This window comes from Xiphophorus couchianus, chromosome 8 (genome assembly GCF_001444195.1).
Source record: "Xiphophorus couchianus chromosome 8, X_couchianus-1.0, whole genome shotgun sequence".
In the NCBI taxonomy this organism is placed as follows: Eukaryota; Metazoa; Chordata; class Actinopteri; order Cyprinodontiformes; family Poeciliidae; genus Xiphophorus; species Xiphophorus couchianus.
Window position 1 is genome coordinate 4,772,217 of NC_040235.1, and position 19,588 is coordinate 4,791,804.

Sequence of the window (19,588 nt, forward strand, 5' to 3'; positions counted from 1 at the left end):
TACTTCTCTCTGATCCTTAGTGAGGTTACTGAAGTTTGTGCATTGATTCAGAAGATGTTGGTTGTTATTGCAATATGGGCAGTATAACTTAGATTTCTGACTGGCTGGGGATGACTCTGTGGAAATAGAACATGTCTGTGGAGGGACAGCAGCTGTGGTCCTAGGTCCTGTGCTGAGTAAAACAGTAGAGGATTTGGGTGTGATTGAAACTTACTTGTATTCATTTACACGCTCCCAGTCTCTTGAACAAACAGCTTTGAATGGTCTCTATCGACTACTTCATAAACTTTCTGCTCATCTAACACTGAACATGTGCTCTTACTACAACAACGGCTATTGGCAGCTTGAAATTACAATGAACCAATCACAGCAAACATTACTCAGATGGCTTCCTGAGCTCTTAAAGTGATACACACACAGTTATATTAATCAATTTTCAACACTATTAATAAAACATATTTCTAAATGTATTGCGTCAAATTGCCACTGGTTGGCAATCTGATCGCAAATGCATAATGCAATGGACAAAGCTTGTACCTTTTCAAAGTAATTTCAGAGAGTCTCTTTTTGAGGCCTGAAGGAATTGCTGAGTAGGTGAAGTAGGGGCTCAATCTGGGTCGGATGTGTCACAAGTCTGCAGATATGACTACAATTCCTTTTTACAGCAATCAGTTCAATACACTGTTCACTGACTGACAGTACCAAAGTTTGATTATTTTTAGAAACATTTGAAAATCTCCTTATTGCTAATAAATTGATGGGTTGTGAGATTAGCCAACCTCACTTATCGATGCTCGATGTTTGGAAGCAAAGTTTGCTCACTTTCAAGAGATGTACTTAGTTAGGTCCAACCATTATGGATCTCTTACGTTCGATCATTGAAGTGGAAATCTGCTTTCATACAGTCAAGATGGTGATAGAACAGCCAGATGAAGACTGTGTGACATTACTCTGAGTCTTTTCTGAAATAAATGAATATGTCTAGTTTTGGCTTTGATTGGCTGTGAGTGTGCGATCCTACCATATTCACGTCTACAGCAGTGAGGAACAGACCTTAATGGAAATGCTCCAAACTGGGGTGGCACCCAACTGGTAAGAGTAAAGTTGACAATGGAGAAGCAGCTTAAGATAGTCAATCCTGTCATCTCCTCACTCAGAGTGGCTCAGCAGCTGACTGAATCACTCTTAAGCTAATGTCTAGGCCAGGATAGGAGCGCTCTTGAGAGGACTCTGAGAATCTTTGACAATACGGACCCTGGTGTTTTACTCTGCTGGTTACAACCACAATCATGGTTTTAGCCAAGTTTCCCTTTTTCCCCAGTTTTCAGAAAAGATAAATCACATGGAAAGTTTTCTTAGACAGTTTTATATTATTCAAACAGACATGGTATGTAGACATTCTTGGATTTGATAGGTTTTTAATTTTTTTTTTTTTTTTTACTTTTATCCCACAGCTTGCAACCATCAAAAGTGAGTCACGCCTAAAGCATCTCCTCCAGAGGTTACCCAATTACTGTCCTGAGTCTCTGGTAAGAAAGTTTTCTTTTTATGGACGCCTCTAACATTGGAAAAACATTTCTGTTTTGATCAACATTTTGAGCCACAGTAGTTCTCAATGCTCAAGAGACTGTTGAATCCTCTTGTAATTATTCCCAGTAAACCTAAGTAATAGGACATTTTAAGTTATTTATATTTGCTCAGTATTGATTCTCTTTGACGGTGAAAATGCAAGGAAAAGTCACAGTAAATGTTAGTCTTTGGAAAATACTTTCCAGAAGAAAGACCTGGAATGTCTCATAGAGGATAGCACAATTAGTTTTACTGAGAAAAATTACTGTCCACACACCTAAAGGATTTCAGCTTTGACTCATTCAAGATGGAATGTATTCATCTGCATTCACTGGCCCCTGTGTCATTTAAATTCATGTATTGTTTGTTAAATCATGGGTTTTCTGATTCATCCTGATGGGAATTTCTCTTCAGCGGCCAGCAGACACTGACAGAGTGTTGATCATGACATGATTGTTTCACACACTGCACTGCTCTAAAGCTTGCTATGTGGAGGGATAGTTCAATCCCTCCACATAGCAAGAGCAGACAGACAAACTTGTGTTTAGTATGATTAGTCTTGTTTTTCTACTCTGTTTAAATTTATGGAATTGAAAAATGGGGAAAAAATTGACAGCTTCTTACTTTGAGTTTCCTCTGCAACAGAATATTGTTTTCAAGAGAAACTATTTGAATCGAAAGATCATTAGGTTTGGTCTGTCAATCTCCATCCCATCCAAAATTGCTCTTCAAAACACGACAATTATGTTCATGTTACTGAGATGCAAAGACTGGATTTAAGATTTTAGCTGGAAAAAAGCCTCTTCCATTTTAAACAAAAATTCTAAAATTCACATTTCTGATTAAAAATAGGACAGATTTCCAATTAAAATGTGCTAGTACGGCCGTGTTGTGGGCATTTATGCTAAATTTTGTGGATTGTAATTTCTACCAATTAACTTTTTTTCTTTGGGCAGTTAGAATATATTTAAGTTAGTTTAGAACCAAAATTTGTAATTAATTTTTATATTTGGAATTGCTTAGATTATGTTGGTAATTGTTAGACCCTCCCATTAATTTGAGTAATTAAGAACACACCGGGTGCTTGGTGGAGGTGTATTATTTCAATCTGGAGAGACTCAGATGGAAAAAACAGCGATTAAAAAGGTTTATTGACATGCATGAATTTAAAGTTCTTTGGCGCACGGGCCCCGGCTGAGGACATCGAGTTGTGAATTGCAATAAGCTCGGATGAGCATTCCCAATGTAGGTTAGGAATGTCATCCCCCGGGACCAGACGGTAAAGGATGCGAGCCTGAAGAGAGGAGGTGGAGAAGGGGTGGAGGAGGGTTGAGCGCAGCTGGAAAGCAGAAGATGCCATGGATGGAGGTCCTTATCAACTGGGCCTTAGTCGGTGATTGGACGTGATGTGGCTTGGTCCAGCGTTGATAGGTCAGCGGCGATGAGCGGGATGCGCCGATTGGATGATGCAGGTGGGGCTAAAGAGTCTTCCAGTTTGAATTTGCGCCTAGGCTTTATTTCAATCTGGAGAGACTCAGACTGAAAAAACAGCGATTAAAAAGGTTTATTGACATGCATGAATTTAAAGTTCTTTGGCGCTCGGGCCCCAGCTGAGGACATCGAGCTGTGAAATGCAATAAGCTCGGATGAGCATTCCCGATGTAGGTTAGGAATGTCATCCCCCGAAAAGGAGGCTGAGGCCGGGGCAGAGGCCGGGGAATTAGTATCAGGGTCACAAAGTAATGTGGCGGAGCTACGCTAACTCAGGGCTTACAGGCTAGGACTTAAAGAGATTGTAGTAGGTGATGTTACTGTGATAGGGGTAAATTATGAAGCTGATGGATAACAGTTAGCTGGGGATGCCGCTAGGCGTGTATTGGCGAGATACTGGTAGATGAAAGACACTGGGATGGTGCGAGGCATGAAATGACGGGATGTGGGTAGATGAAGGCCACCTGGGACGCGGTGAGGCATGAAATGGTTTGGTGCTGGTAGATGAAGGCCAGCTGGGGAAGTGATGCGGCGTTAAATAGTGGCATGCTGGTAGATGAAGGCCAGCTGGGGACGCCGGGTGCATGATATGGCCGGTTGCTGGTAGATGAAGGCCAGCTGGGGGCGCTGTGCGTAAAATCAATACTGGTAGATGAAGGCCAGCTGGGGATGCTGCTATGCATGAAATGACTGGATGCTGTTAGATGAAGGCCAGCTGGGGAAGCGGCGCGGCGTTAAAGAGCGGTATGCTGGTAGATGAAGGCCAGCTGGGGAAGCGGCGCGGCATTAAAAAGCGGCATGCTGGTAGATGAAGGCCAGCAGGGGACGCTGGATGCAAAATCAATGCTGGTAGATGAAGGCCAGCTGGGGATGCTGCTATGCACAAAATGACTGGATGCTGGTAGATGAAGACCAGCTGGGGATGCTGCTATGCACGAAATGACTGGATGCTGGTAGATGTAGGCCAGCTGGGGATGCTGCTATGCACGAAATGACTGGATGCTGGTAGATGAAGGCCAGCTGGGGACGCCGCTATGCGTGAAATGACTGGATGCTGGTGGATGTGGGCCAGTTTGGGGGCGCTGCTATGAATGAAATGGCAGGATGCTGGTAGATGAAGGCCAGCTTAGGGGCGCCGCTTTGAGTGAAATGGCGAAATGCTGGTAGATGAAGGCCGACTGGGGTAATGTGGTGATGCTATGAAATAGTATGCTATTAGAAATAATATCCCCCAAAAATGAAAGCTGAGGATGGGGCCGAAGCTGGGAGTTAGAGACTGGGAAAGTGAGAAATGGCCGGGAAGCTACGCCAGCTAGGGGCTTACGGGCTGGGACTTTACGGAGTCTATACAGGGTGACGATACTGATAGTAGGGGAAAATGATATGAAGCCAGTGGATGAAGGTCAGCTGGAGACATAGTTGGGCGTGGAATAGCCGGATGCTTGTAGAGTAGACCAGCTGAAATGATGTTTTAGCTGTAGGAAAGAGGCCAGCTGCATGTTACTGAGATAGCAAGAATAGGATGGGAGAGGGAATAGATTAGAACATGAGAAGATAGCTGCCTGCTGCTGGAGGTGAGATGCTAGAACTAGGATTAGATCCGCAGGGTGACATTAGAGGATGCGAGCGAGATATGGGGACATTCTGGAATGAAACTTAAAATAGGGGAGTGAAGGACAACGGGGAAAGATGAGCATAACATTTGCTGGATGAGTGTATGCACTTTGCGTGAGGTTCACCAACCACCACCAGTCAACTGCGCAGTGCTCATCAGACACTGAGGGAAGCTATGAAGACGGAGATGAGATACGTAAAATTATATGAAGAGAATGCTGAAGATGACTATGAAGCTGTTGGCGTAAGGTCGAGAGAATACCTTGAATACTGGTTAAACGTGATCTAAAGAGTTGAATGATGTCGTATATAAATTACAGCCTCAAGGTTGCGAAAATGCAGGGGCTTGGAACGATGGATGAGCATGAAGATGAAACTAAGATTAGAAATGAGGATGAGAAACTGAGGAACTATAGGGAATAAAATTACGTTGCGTGGATGAGTGTTTGAAATAAATTATTTTGTCTAGTAGCTGGACTGGACTGAACGAAGGCTGGGAGAGATAGCTTATCCTCGAGAGTGTTAGAATGGCAGGATGCTGGTAGATGAAGGCCAGCTGGGGAAGCGAGAGTGTTCGAATGGCGGGATGTTAGTAGATGAAGGCCAGATCTGCAATGAGCAGAGGTGATTAGATTGATTAGTGGCAATTAAATTGATTAATGGCAAATGATGGAAAGGAAAATGGTGGAAATTCGGCTTTGTGGGTCAAAAATGATAGCTTATGGTGGAGAGCGGCGATGTGGGGACGCTTGCAGAAATGACCCCTCAGGAAACAGGTTACAGAAGTGAAACGGGTTTCGTAGAATGCTGAGGACACGAGCTGCTGAAATGGAGGTTGGAGCTGAACCAGCTGCGTGGAGATTCCCCCTCAAAAGGGCCATGCACGACAGGCTGAATAGAAAGGGAAAATTAGAGAGGAGGTGCCATCCTATACTCCCAGCGATAAGGAGGTGCTGGCTTCACCCCCATGGGGGTTGAGAATATGGGCGATGGTGAACTTTTTTTTTTTCTTAAACATATGATATGTAAAGCTTTTGCACTTGTGAAACGTACCATGCGAACTAACTTGACTTGGACCTAAGCAATGATGTTGGAGGTTCTGTTCCTCTGGGTGGGGCCGTGGCTTCAGAACAGCTTGCAAGTCTGGTAGTTTGTTGCTAACGGACAGCAAGGATGGCTTGTAGGTGCCTTATGATGATTGGCTAGGAAGAGGGACTGGAACGAATGCGCGAGAGTGAAACCTGGGAAAGCTAGAGGATAGGCTGGATTTCTAGACTTAGAAATGACAGGATGGCCTGGGAATAGCATGCGAATTCGGACAATTGTTTGGTGAGAGATGAAGCTTAGAAGCGCCAGCAGGGACATGAGCTTGAAATGTCGGCATACGAGGCAGTTTACTGTTGGCGGGCCACGGTTAAGCAAGTTATCAGGGGGCATGGACTTATTTTGGGGGCCAAAATGAATCTACGTAGCTGAACGTAGGTAACAGCTCGGGAGCCGCGGGCTACTTGTTAACAGGCTTAAGATGCTGTAATATTAGCTGAGCATCATTTAGCTGTCATTACCTGCATCCGACAGCATTACTCAACTCTGTCGGTTACTTTGGGGTAAAACTTAGAGTTATGCGTTTCTGGTATGATTATAATGCACATACACATGCACATGCACAGCAGCAGCTCACTTACAGGCCTGTAGATTTTAAATGGTGATGGAAGTTGTGGTCACTTCCTGTATGGTGTCAAAGAATTGATAAAGACTTTGTGAAAGTGTCATCTGGAATTTCTGTTATTAGGCAATGTTTTACAGACAATGTACAGCAAAAGGTGGACATTGTAAACTGGGTGGACTGACATCACCAGTCCAGTTTTCAGCAGCCTGAACTAGAGGGTCATTCTGGTGTTAATGCTTGGAGCATGTGGTGCAGCACATTGTTGTAAGCAACCAGGAAAACCCCGACTGGAGTTTTAACCCTATATGAATTTTCTCATCAATCAAGTGGAATAGTTTATTTTCCAAAGCAATAGAAACAACATTGGGGGAAGTAATATTTATTGCAAATGTAGAGGAATCCATCCATTTTCTTCCGCTTTATCCTGGGTCGGGTCGCAGGGGTAGCAGCTTCAGAAGGGAGGCCAGACTTCCCTCTCCCCAGCCACTTGTTCCAGCTCCTCCGGGGGTATCCCAAGGCATTCCCAGGGCAGCAGAGAGACATAGTCCCTCCAGTGTGGGACTATGACCCTCTGGCTTCCCCAGGCCTCCTCCCGCTGGGATGTGCCTGGAACACCTCACCAGGGAGGTGTCCAGGAGGCATCCTGATCAGATGCCAGAGCCACCTCAACTGGCTCCTCTCGATGTGAAGGAGCAGCGGTTCTACTCTGAGTCCCTCGCAGATGACTGAGCTTCTCACCCTATCTCTAAGGGAGAGCCCAGACACCCTACGGAGAAAACCCATTTCGGCCACTTGTATCCGCGATCTCGTTCTTTCGGTCATGACCCAAAGCTCATGACCATAGATGAGGGTGGGAACGTAAATCGACCGGTAACTCGAGAGCTTTGCTTTTTGACTTAGCTCTCTCTTCACCACAACAGACAGGTACAGCGCCCACTTCACAGCAGATGCTGCGCCAATCTGCCTGTCGATCTCCTGCTCCCTTCTTCCCTCATTCATGAACAAGATCCTGAGATATTTGAACTCCTCTACTTGAGGCAGGACAAACGGAGAACTCCCCACAGGGCTCCCCGAGGGACACGGACAAACGCCTTCTCCAAGTCCACAAAACACATGTGGATCGGTTGGGCGAACTCCCATGTACCCTCCAGCACCCTACTGAGGGTGTAGAGCTGGTCCAGTGTTCCACAACCAGGACGAAAACCATGCTGCTCCGCACCTCAATCATTGAACTGCGGCCTAGGATGTCCTGGTGCCAAGTGCACATATGGACACCCTTATGCATTAATATGGTGTTCGTTATGGACAATCCGTAACGAGCACAGAAGTCCAGCAACAGAACACCACCCAAGTTCAGATCAGGGGGGCCGTTCCTCCCAACCACGCCCCTCCAGGTATCATTGTCATTGCCCACATGAGTGTTGAAGTACCCCAGCAGAACAAGAGAGTCCCCAGGAGGCCCCACTCCTGCTCGATGCCTCTCACCGTGGGCAACTCCAGAGTGGAAGTATGTCCAGTCCCTCTCAAGGAGACTGGTTCCAGAACCAGAGCCATGCGTCGAGGTGAGGCCGACTATTTCTAGCCGGAACCTTTCAACCTCACACACTAGCTCCGGCTCCTTCCCCACCAGAGAGGTGACATTCCACGTCCGAAGAGCTAGCTTCTGCAACCTAGGATTGGACATACAGGGTCCCCTCCCTCGGCCGCCACCCATCACACACTGCACCCAATCCCATGGGCCCACCACCCTCTCATGGGTGGTGGGCCCATGGGAGAGGGGATCCATGTTTCCTTTTCGGGCTGAGCCCGGCCGGGCTCCATGGGAAAAAGCCTTGCCACCAGGCGCTCGCCATCGTGCCTCCCCTCCAGGCCTGGCTCCAGAGTGGGGCCCCAGTGACCCGCGTCCGGGCGAAGGAACACCAAATCCAAAGTTGCCGTTCGTCATCGGGGTCTTCGGGCTGTGCTTTGTCTGGTCCCTCACCTAGGACCTGTCTGCCTTTAGTGACCCTACCAGGGGCATGAAGCCCCAGACAGCATAGCTCCTAGGATTATTGGGGCACTCAAACCCCTCCACCACCATAAGGTGGCAGCCCAAGGAGAGGTAGGGGTATCCAAACTAATATTTTTCAAATGTTGCACATGCTGATTGCAACATGTATGGATTAAGGATATTTTTGTTCCAAGCTCCAAATGTCAGAATCTTTTCTTTGCAGCTTAGAATCGACGGCAGTGCATTGACTTCATCCAGGACTGCTCACCTACAGCCACAGATCAATTAACAAGAGTAATTAGAAAGAAAGAAAAACTAACATTCACTTTGTTTCTACAGAATGAGCTCTGGATGTGCATCAATTCTACACTCCCAGGTAAGGCAAGACTGCTGACAGACACTGACAGGAATAACAAAAAGATTAGTTATAATTGTGTGAGATTGCTAATGATGTGTTTCATAAAGCATTTTGTCCCAAATGTATGTTTATTAAGAAAATACAAGAAAATTATAAATTAGGTAAAAACAGATCTAAATATGAATTGGTTCCTGAAGGGAACTGCACAGGTAGTCAAACCTCCAAGTTGGCACGTCAAAACATCCATTGTCAGAATGTGTGCTGGGTCTCCCAGCACTGTCTAAAGAGTTATTGGGTGAATTCAAGACACATGCAGACAAAGAAATAACCCATTCTACAGTCCTTTTCCAGCTCTCCTGTCCATCTGCTGGCCTGGTAGAGCACAACCAGAGTCCTACCTAATAACTAATCTCAACTGGGATTGCCATCAAATCCCAGAGTTAGTATATCCATTGATACCATGTGATTTTAAGAAATGAAAGCAGGTTTGTCCTCAGTACATGTAAAAGGTCTGAAAGGGTCTGGAGAAGCCAGTACCTGTAACAGACATCTACAGACTAGAATGCATTGTAACTGGGTTTTACCTCACTGACTACAATGTCCGGCCAGACAGTTCATGGAGAATGAAAATCTAGAGCTGGCTTCTGTCCGCCATGCTTACTAAACACAACAAGGCACCTCTGAGCCAGGATGTTTCAGATCATCCAGCACCACCAACTCACACTGCAGTCAGGTAATAGACAGACATGCACAATCTGTTAGGTTCCCTTTTTTCATCACCAGTCTGTTTGATTAGTCTTATGTACTTTTCCCCCTCATCTGTCGACACGTTGGCTGAAATCGAGATGTAGGAAATCAGTACGCTACTATATACAGTAGAATGCACCCAGAGTCTGCACGGCTCACAGACTACACACACCTGAGTATGTGTAGTATGTAGTATGTGTGGGAGCTACACAATGTGTTTTAAAAATACTAGAATCTGTTTCTTATTGGCTTTGATAAGGTGATATACCTTATATCACCAGGACAACCAAAAAACCTGTGGTAGAATCAACAGGCTTTAAGTCAGGATCAGGTTTCCCTCATCAGCCAAGACATGGGAGTCTGACAGCATAAGCACTGTGATTAATAGATTCCCTGATTGATACAGCTTCATCAAAGCCGAGCACCAGCAAACCTCACTGACCCCAAAAGGATGAGCATGCTGGATAAAGAATGAATGGATGGATAAAGATGCTTTGATCTTTGTTCAAATACCATTTGAACATTGCAATTACCATCCCAACCATGTTTGTTTTGATACTTATTTACTATCTGTAAAACTTTGACTTTATGAATCATTACATGTAGGTAACCTCAGTCTGCTTGCATTACACTGAATGGTAGCTGGTAGGGCTGTATCCAGGCCCAAGAATCGCTGAGCAAAAAAACAGGCTAGATATCAAAAGCCTGAATTTTTCTGCCCACTCATGGGGGGGGGGGAATCATCCACAGTCCTAATGGCCTCCAGATTGGAAAGCCTTTATTCTTTCCTTCTGTACCTGTGGAACACTTGGCCTCCAGGCAGTCTCAGGAATGTGCAAAAGCTTTCCTCATTCTGAGATTTGATCGATTCTCTTACACTGCACAGGAACAGCAGTTTCTGTTCAGACTCCTCAATGTGCCAGCTTCACTTAATGACATCCCTCACATCTCCACCACAGCTCTCACAAATATATCTTTCATAATTTGGCTTTCATTAAAAAAAACAAAAAGCAGAACAGATACAAAACTTATTAATAACTCTTATTGATACATGGCTTCAGTCTTTGTTGAAGAATTTTGCATAGTTGGTGATTTGCTTCCAGGTGTTTCCAAGAAGTCCGATGGTTGGGTTGGGCTTGGTTGTTGTGAGCTGGCCATCGCAGGAGAGTGTCGTAGAGAATGCAAACAGGTCAGATCCTTAGGGTGAAAGTGTTTCTCATCATATGATGTTTTTCTGTTGACTTTATTTAACCGTCTCTTTGACTCTAAATGTAATTCAGCATAAAATTGTCTAAAGAGATTCATTTGTGTTCTTCTTCTAGGCCTCATCTAAAAATGACATAACAAAAGTATGCAAAAAGGTCACCGAGGTAAAGACAAGCCTTCTGCAACCCACACATTTCCAGACTCTTATTCAGATCTCTGAAAGAGGCGAGCATCAGTGTAGTTGGTTGAAATCTATCAGTAAGAATCTGAGGAAAAATCTTTTTTACTTAATGAGAGTAGATATAGAAGAAGCAGATAAAAGTTACCCAAATCAATGTTTGAAAAGTTATTACTTCCTGTTTAAATTATTAATTAACTATGATTGAGCACATATTTTTAGGAATCATTATCACTTATTGCATATACTTGCCTATTAACAAGTACAGGAAAACATATAAACCAACACATCATAACCCAATCTTCCTGAAATCCAGGGACATTTCAGGAACAGCTGACATTGACATAAGAGTCTGAATGGGACATTGGAAAACCAACGAAGAAGAAGACTCAGAACAGTGGCAAACCTTCCCAAAAGTATCTGGTGTATTAATGTTACTCTAAAAAATACACGAACTCATCCATTAGGGCGTAAAAGAACCCTAAACAACATTCAAAGTACTTAAAATCTTGATTGGGATCAGGGTTATATTATTCAACATGGTAAATGTGATTAAGAAGAAAAATCCATCAGAGATTTACAAACTTAAAACCGTTGACCAAAGAAAACACAAGGACACAAAGATGTTACCAGAAACATCTTTTTCTAGGCTACACCTTAAAACATTGAGACTAATATTAACTGAAACAGCATTTTCATCTCTATTGCAAACTTCCATTGCTTTATACAGCTGCAGTGTAAGATGTTTTTGTTTTTTGATTTAGTCAAAGTGCTGTAAAGAACAGATCCCTGAGTTATACTTGTCAAATACAAACCATTCAGACCCCACAGGTCTTTAGAAACCAGCTTACTCCTAGGAGCAGAACAAAGTTGTGGCAAAATTATTTTCTATTTTCTCCAGCAACAACTCCTGAACAAATTTCACAGAAGCTAAGAGGTGCACAAACATTTGGTCCCTTAGAATGAGGATTGAAAACATTATTGATGTTTCAGCTATTGATCAAAGTCTTTTGTACTTTTTCAACATTACATTAACATATTTGTTTAAAAAAATAAAAACCTTCATTGTTCAAATTTGGTGCATTGGCTGATCCGATTAGATTTTTGACTTTTCCACCAGCTGGACACAAGTCAGAATCAGTCAAACTTTAAATTGACTGACTCGTCTCAGCTGACAACTTCTTAGTGCATATATGAATGATTATTATTTGAGTTATCTGAATGTCAGCGGCAATTATCTTGCTATGTTTTTCCCTTCTCTCTTTTTAGAACTCTCTCTACAGCTGCATCACCAAAAATGAAAGTAAGTTTGTAGTCTCATGCACTAAATAATGACCAAATAAAGAGTGAAAAACACAAATTCTAAGAACATAATCTTTTCCTAACACACACACACCCCAGTAGAACATTTGTTAAGTTGATGGGTTTATCTGTATTCCTGTTTCTAGTATTCTGGGACCTAGTTCTTAAATCTCCAGAGAATACTTCACAGTCTATGATAGAATGATGAAGTTGGAATTACAGAAAATGCTTTTATCCATTATCTCAGACAATCCCTTGGGTTTATCTTTCAGTGGGCTCGGCATGTTGTGGTTTTGTGGGCCGTCACACCAACTGCAGGGACTTCTGCGATGCCATATTCAGGACGGACTCGACGCCAACAGAATCCCAGATCAAGACCGTCAAAGACTTCTGCAAGAGTCACAGCCCTAAGCTCGTCGAATGCGTTAACAACTTCACCGAGTCCTACCCTGCTCGCAGCCCCATTGACAGTATGTCTGTCTTCATCCAACAGACCTGAAGAGCTGCATAGCTTCATATTCTCTCATCATAGAATCAAGTTTAGTGTTACCTGTTGTGTCGCTTAAAGTGTAATATAGCAAAATAATTATCCGCTCGTCACGCCATTGACGCTTTGCCTGAACGCCTGTTTTGGACCTGCAGTGAATTATGGGATATGGTGGGCCATGAAGGATACACCGGACCCATCCTTCAAATCTGGGAAAACGAAGGACGCATTTGAAAGCTGCATTTGGATGAGTCTTCAAACAGACGGGCCTTGTTGCCGCATTATGATTTAAGCAGCCTACAAATTCAGCCTTCGAATGATGCAGCCCCTGAATTCGGACAAGGCTATTGTGTGATCATGACTCCTCTGTCACTCACACAGAGTCACACCGAGTGGAGATGGCAAAAAGGCTTTACAGCTATATCTTAAATTCTGTTCTTGTAACCGTTTTTTAAAATAAAACTGAAATTGACAGCAAAAACTGCAAATGGAAATTCAGCCACAAACTCCTGATGTAGTGCATATCTGTCATGTGTATGCAGCCATGTCAGTCACCCAGATACTGCAGCACCACTGAGTCTCTGCCATGATCTCCTCCAGGTTTGTACTGCTGTGACCGCGCTGAAGCCCCAAACTGCCAGACGGCCTGCCGCCATCTCCTCCGCACCATGAATACAGACCAAGAGATCATGGAGGGCCTTATTAAAGAGTGTGGCACCCAGCCCCTCCCTCAGGATCCAATGTGGCAGTGTTTCCTGAGCAGAGCTCACCCTCCTTCCCCACCCGAGGAGGAGACCCCCCATCCAGCCAAGATGGACTGCGCCAAACTACACTGCTGCTCAAAGGCAAACACATCGGTCTGCAGGTGAGGTGCCATGGAAACCAGAACACCATGCTTTCTGCTGGCTGGTTGTAACAGATTCTGTGCTCTGCTATGACAGGGAAAAGTGCCACCAGATCAGCACCCACTGGGGCAGCCAGACATGGCAAGACTTTGATCAGCTGTGTGAGTACAACCCAAGGGAGATGGAGCTCATCAACTGCCTGGCAGATGTCAGAGAGCCATGCCAGCTGGGCTGCAAGGACCTGACTTACTGCACCAACTTCAACAACAGGTCATACACCTTCCCACTGCCAAGCTCACGAAACCTTACACAGCTGATGCATTATCATGGCATCACACCTTACACACATCAATATTGTACAGAAAGATTTCTTTGTTCTTTTGGATCGGTCTCATTATCTCAGTACTGGCTGTTTTGTTTGTTTTAGTTAATATTTATGTTTATAAAAAGTAGGAATAGAGGTGATGTTATTTCTTCTTTTTTTCCATTTTCAATGTTTTCTTTCTAGTTGTTCTGCTAAACAAACACACATTTTAAAATAATGTATTTGAGAAATTACAAGGCAGGAACAAATTGCCAGAGCAGAAACAAAAATAGACGATCAAAAAACCACAAATTTCTGATAATCATTATTCAAATGTTTTTCTAATGTGCTAGCTGAAGTGGTGAAGAAACTCTAATCCCTTTAAATAGTACTTTCAGAGGTTTGCCTTTGATTTCAGCTTGTTTCCAAACTGATCACACAGTACATGTGTGTAAAACAGCACCTCCCTCAGCACAATCTGTGTACTGCATGACGCACAGTCCAGCATGCTCTGTTTCTCCAAGCTAACGGCTAATATTGTAAACACCCCCACGCCCCCAGCCCCGCACACACGCACATCTTAATAGACTGAAGTACAAACAGTAGACTTAGAGACTTAGATTTATTTTTATTGTCATATCAATAAAGAAACATAAGTAAAATTGGCAATGAAATGTCCTCGCTTTTGGCCACACACAAAAACACAAGTGTGCTAGGGTGACCATATTTTACTTTGGGAAAACCAGGACAACCTGCAGAGGGGGGGGGCTCTAAAAGCGGGGAAACTCCATACATTTGCGCTTTGGCATGTTGTTGGCGTACTGACAGCCACGCTATCTACCTTCTGATTAAGAACAGGGCTGCCCACACTGACTCGGCTCAGGGATTACGTGACACGCAGGGCCGTGCGCAGTGCCCTAGTGCCTGTAAATTTAATGGTTCAATGAAGGAAATTAAAGAAAACAGGACATTTCGGAAATGTCACAAGAAATCTGTGACTTTAGCCGAAGAGCTTTCGCCCCTGGCTGCTTTCGCGTGCTTTGCTGAATTCACGTGCACTTGCAGGTCGTTGGCACCTTTATTTGCCACAGACACATAAGTGCCTGCCTTACACGTCAAACACTCCGCCTCATAGGGATCACGACCTTGACGAAAGCACGGGAATCTTTTCTTTAATTCCTCCGTAAACGTACACTTTCGTTTAGGGATTTTTGCCGTAGAATCGGCAGACACACATGTGCTATCGCCTGTCACACTTAAGGTTTAACTAGTCTAGCGGCCGGTGTACAAGTCAACTCAGCTATCTTTATTTTTCCCACACACACTCGCACACATAATGCAACGTGATTGGATTTGGGGAGAAGGGCGTGACTAATTTGCCATACAAAGAAACCTGGAATGGAGTAGTGGAACGGAGTGGCAATGTAATCACAATGCACTGTAAGCTATGTAATGTGTTTTGAGGCAGTTGACCAAAATCCCGGACGATTTTTAAATTCCCCCCGGACATCTTTTTAGGTCTGAAAAGTAGGACATGTCCGGGAAAAAGAGGACGTCTGGTCACCCTAAAGTGTGCCTATAATTAAATAATATACAAATAATAATTACTATTTTCAAACAGTCTCAGACAGTCTTCATGATGGGATTGTTGAGCAATCTGATAGACAGTGCGAAACAACTATTTCTGAGCCTGGCTGTTCCTCAGCGGATGCTACAGACTCTCCTGCCAGACGGCAACCAGATGAACAGACCATGGAGAGGATGGGTGGAATCAGAGAGGATCTGGTTTGCTCTGGCTACGCGGCGACTGTGTGCAATGTTCTGGATAGGGAGGAGTGGAGTTCCAATGAAACTCTCCGCTGTCTTCACCTGTCTTCCCAGAGATTTCCAGTCTGAGGCCTTGCGGCTTCCAGACCAGATGGAGATACTGCTGGTCAGCAGACTCTCAATGGTTCCTCTGTAGAAGGTGGAGAGGATGGGAGGAGGGAGGGAAGCTCTTCTCATTCGTTTCAGAAAGTGCAGGTGCTGCTCTGTCGTTGATGAGGAGTGGTGTGTGGTTGGGGTAAACAGCAGGGGACTCAGGATACAGCTCTGTGGGGAGCCAGTGTTTAAAGAAATTACAATGGAGATGTTATTACCCACACGGACAAGACTAAGTTCTGTCCGTGAGGAAGCCTAGCAGCCAGTTGCACAGTGGAGTATTGAAGCCCAGGAGGACCAGTTTGTATACCAAATCCTGGGGGATGATCGTATTGAATGCTGAGTTGAAGTCCAAAAACAGCATCCGTACGTGGGTGTTTCTTTTCTCTAGGTGTACCAGGCTCAGATGAAGAGCAGTGGAGATGGCATCCTCAGTCAAGCGATTAGGTTTGTATGCAAACTGGAAAGGGTCAAATGATGGAGGCAATATAGAGCTTATATGACCCTTAATCACTCTCTCGAAGCACTTCATGATGATAGATGTTAATGCAACGGGTCGAAAGTCATTAAGACATGCGATAGTTGGTTTCTTGGGCACTGGAATAATAATAGCTGACTTAAAACATGAGGGGACAATGGCCTGATACAGTGATGTATTGAAGAGGTCCGTGAGCACATGGGCTAGCTGGTCTGCACACTCTTTGATCAATAATGAGACTGAGAGGAAAGGAGACAGAAAAAGAGCGAGGCAGTACATACTGACTCAGGGACCAGAGAGTACTAACATCCTGATTTGTTTATCATGCAAGTCACTCATTACGGCACTGTGTGTACAGATCACAGTACACTTCTGAAGAGGATGAATCTTTATTTTATTATTCTGAGTCACAAAATGTGGAAGTTCCATTCAAGTGGCATGCTTCCACTAGCCTAACCTGAACTGAGAAATGAACAAATCAGTCAGTGAAGTCATTCACTTTAGTTCATTCATTGAAGTGAACAAATTATACATGCATGAACGACACACTAGACCCAGAAGTCATATCGTGTGCATCAGGAAGAAGTCGGATTCAAGTGGTGTGTCTTGGCCTTTTGGGACTTCAAGGTGTTCATGTGGCCGGAAAATAAGCTAGAATCATCACATCTGACACTTGGGACAAGATGTTTGTTTTTCCAAATATAGAGCTATGCTTTATGGTCACACATTAACTTGGTCCCAGTTGTCCAAATGTCATTTATCCAGAAGTTTCATGTTTTAGATGCAGTTTTGCAGTTCTGCCATATTTTTTCTTAAAACTTTTAAAATAAATTTAACAGACATTTTCACTTACTCTAAAAAGGTGTGTTTGTGGGTGGGTGGGTGTATCTATAGGCCCACAGAGCTGTTCCGTAGCTGTAACATGCAATCAGACCAAGGTGCCATGAACGACATCAAGCTGTGGTCCAACGGGACGATCAAGATGCCCTTCATGAACATCCCAGTCCTGGACATCAGGAAGTGTCTGCCAAACATGTGGAAGGCAGTGGCCTGCTCTTTGCAGATCAAACCCTGCCACAGCAAATCCAGGGGGAGCGTCATATGCAAGTAGGTCTACTGATCACTACAATATCAAAATCCAGGAGAAAATCTCAAATGTCATATATCTTGGAGCAGTTGTTACAAAGTTGTTACAAGACTTTGTAAAAACTAGTTAAAACTGGTGACTATTTAACAGGGATAAAGCATGAAAAATGACCCAGAATCTTGATTAACTTGAAGAGGAAATAATGTTCCTATAGCAGAGGAGCAAAAGAGCAACTGGAACAAACTTTTAACTTATCTTCCCTTAGTCTTAATGGGGAATGTGAGATTTCTGGCAAATAAAAGGCATAGGACATATGGAGAATCCATGATTCTTTCATGGAAAGTTTAAGACCTGGCTGCACAGACAAAGTGGCTGCAGGACTAGAAGGACACAGAGAGGCAGAAACACTATGGCTGAAATCCCACAGCTGTCAGGTATTAACTTCCACTGTGCTGCAATCTCATGAGGGCTTCTGCCCTCTGCACCAAACAAAAATACCTCAGTATTTTTCTCCATTTGTGCTTACTTGATTTCAGTCTTTCTAGTGCACAGTAAATAAGTTTTGCTTTGAAAATGAATTGCTATCATTGACAGGGGAGTGTTTTACAAACTTCAAACATTATTTTAAGATGGAATCCTTTATTAATTCAGCTCAATTAAGTCTACTTATATAGCATTGTTTCACAACAGGTCGTCTCAGAAAGGTTTAACCACATCTACATTCTTAGCTATGAAACGTTACATTTAGTCAAAATTCAAATTAGTTCTAAAGCTTTTCTGACTAAGGCTCCGTTTACACAGAGCTGGTTTTCAGTGATACGGAACATTTACATTTATGTCTCCAGGAGAGGTGCATAATAAATCAGATTGGTGATCGGTTGATACTTAAACGTGAAGCCGATCTTATCCACCAAAATTGGCAGATCAGGCTTTTTAAAGATCATGATTGGCAATTGGACAGAAAACTGCAACGGGTGCACCCCTAGTCTTCAGCGATCAGAGACATGCGGCAAAATTTCTTTTAAGTGATGTTTGATATACTTAGCATCTTTATAACAGCTCAAGGTGACATAGTTGGTTGTATAAAATGGCACTATGTGCTTGGAAAATACATAATACTCCCACTTAAACAATTTGAATGTCATCTTGTATTTTCTTTTGACTTTCCTTCTGCTCTCAGGTCAGACTGTGTGGACATTCTGACCAAGTGTGGGGATAAGAAACGCTTTCATGAAGGACAAACCCCAGAGAGGCTCTGTGAGGTGCTGTCTCCCATCGATGACCCTGAGCGCTGCATCCCCCTCCACAGATATCTCAGTAAGTTGCTGTTTATGATATTTTATCTTCCATTGTTTGGAATGAGCTATTCTTTGCTCTAGTTTTATTAAAGGAGCCTCCTTCAGTCAGGAACATTCTGACAAGCGTTAGCCACTTTGCCAATCTTTGCTTTCCAGCCAGTTACTGAGAAAGTACCAGCAATATTTGATTCAATAAATTAATTGAAAATTTAATTGTCAGACTGGCTGCAATTGTTCTTTAAGAAAAAATGTTATTTGGTATTTTTTCTGTGGTGTGATAGTGGCACAGCACAGTCTGTCAGTCGTCACTATAATAAAATCCTGTCATGGAAATAAAGAAGATCCCATCAGTCCAAATACGGTCATGAGTAAACTAAGCACCACCTTTAAGACAGTAAGTTAAATCATCTACTTTCTGCATAAAACTATTTTATAAAATTAAATTAGACAATTTTTATTTTTTAAACAACCTCTTGGAATTAGGTAGCACAGTCAAAAGATGTACACCAATATCCACACATAAACTTTATTTTATGTCTCTGTTTTAGTCTCTTGTCACGTCTTGAAAGTTCAGTGTATGTTGATGTTTAGTAGTTTCTTTGAATAATTAGATATAACCGTTTTGAGTTATTAATTTTTTTGCATTGATGAAATACTGTTTAAATACATGAGTAACTACACCAGCATCATGATCTATATTTAGTTGTGTTGTTTTGGTTATTGCTGTTAATTTCTGTAAGTTCTGCCTGATCTCTTGTTAATGTTTCCTTTGAATTGCTAGTAGCATAAATAAAAAAGATTGCTTTTGACTTTCTGAGTTTTTTTATGACTTTATTTCTTAATGTAATGCATAAACATCTGTCATGTTCCTTTCTACTCTTAATTATCATTTTAGGGCATAATTATCTTTATCAAAACGCAGATAAAAATTCATTTTAATGTTTTAATTGTTCACAAAAAAAAAAGCATGACGAAATTTTAAAACAGCAACTCTTGAAGAAGCATAGAACTGTGTTATAGACAGACAGACAGATATGCTTTTATG

The 19,588-nt window shown here is 43.1% G+C and overlaps 1 protein-coding gene across 2 annotated transcripts in view; it reads left to right on the forward strand.

The window, feature by feature from the left end:
* Positions 1 to 19,588, forward strand: part of reck (reversion-inducing-cysteine-rich protein with kazal motifs) — a 73,430-nt gene that overhangs the window by 25,046 nt on the left and 28,796 nt on the right. For both annotated transcript variants that reach the window (XM_028025854.1, XM_028025855.1), the window contains exons 3-12: positions 1,455 to 1,529; positions 8,673 to 8,709; positions 10,542 to 10,627; positions 10,761 to 10,808; positions 12,092 to 12,125; positions 12,397 to 12,594; positions 13,212 to 13,476; positions 13,553 to 13,726; positions 17,053 to 17,265; positions 18,426 to 18,562. In XM_028025854.1, coding sequence (XP_027881655.1) covers positions 1,455 to 1,529; positions 8,673 to 8,709; positions 10,542 to 10,627; positions 10,761 to 10,808; positions 12,092 to 12,125; positions 12,397 to 12,594; positions 13,212 to 13,476; positions 13,553 to 13,726; positions 17,053 to 17,265; positions 18,426 to 18,562 — 1,267 coding nt within the window. The remainder of the gene's footprint in view (positions 1 to 1,454; positions 1,530 to 8,672; positions 8,710 to 10,541; positions 10,628 to 10,760; positions 10,809 to 12,091; positions 12,126 to 12,396; positions 12,595 to 13,211; positions 13,477 to 13,552; positions 13,727 to 17,052; positions 17,266 to 18,425; positions 18,563 to 19,588) is intronic.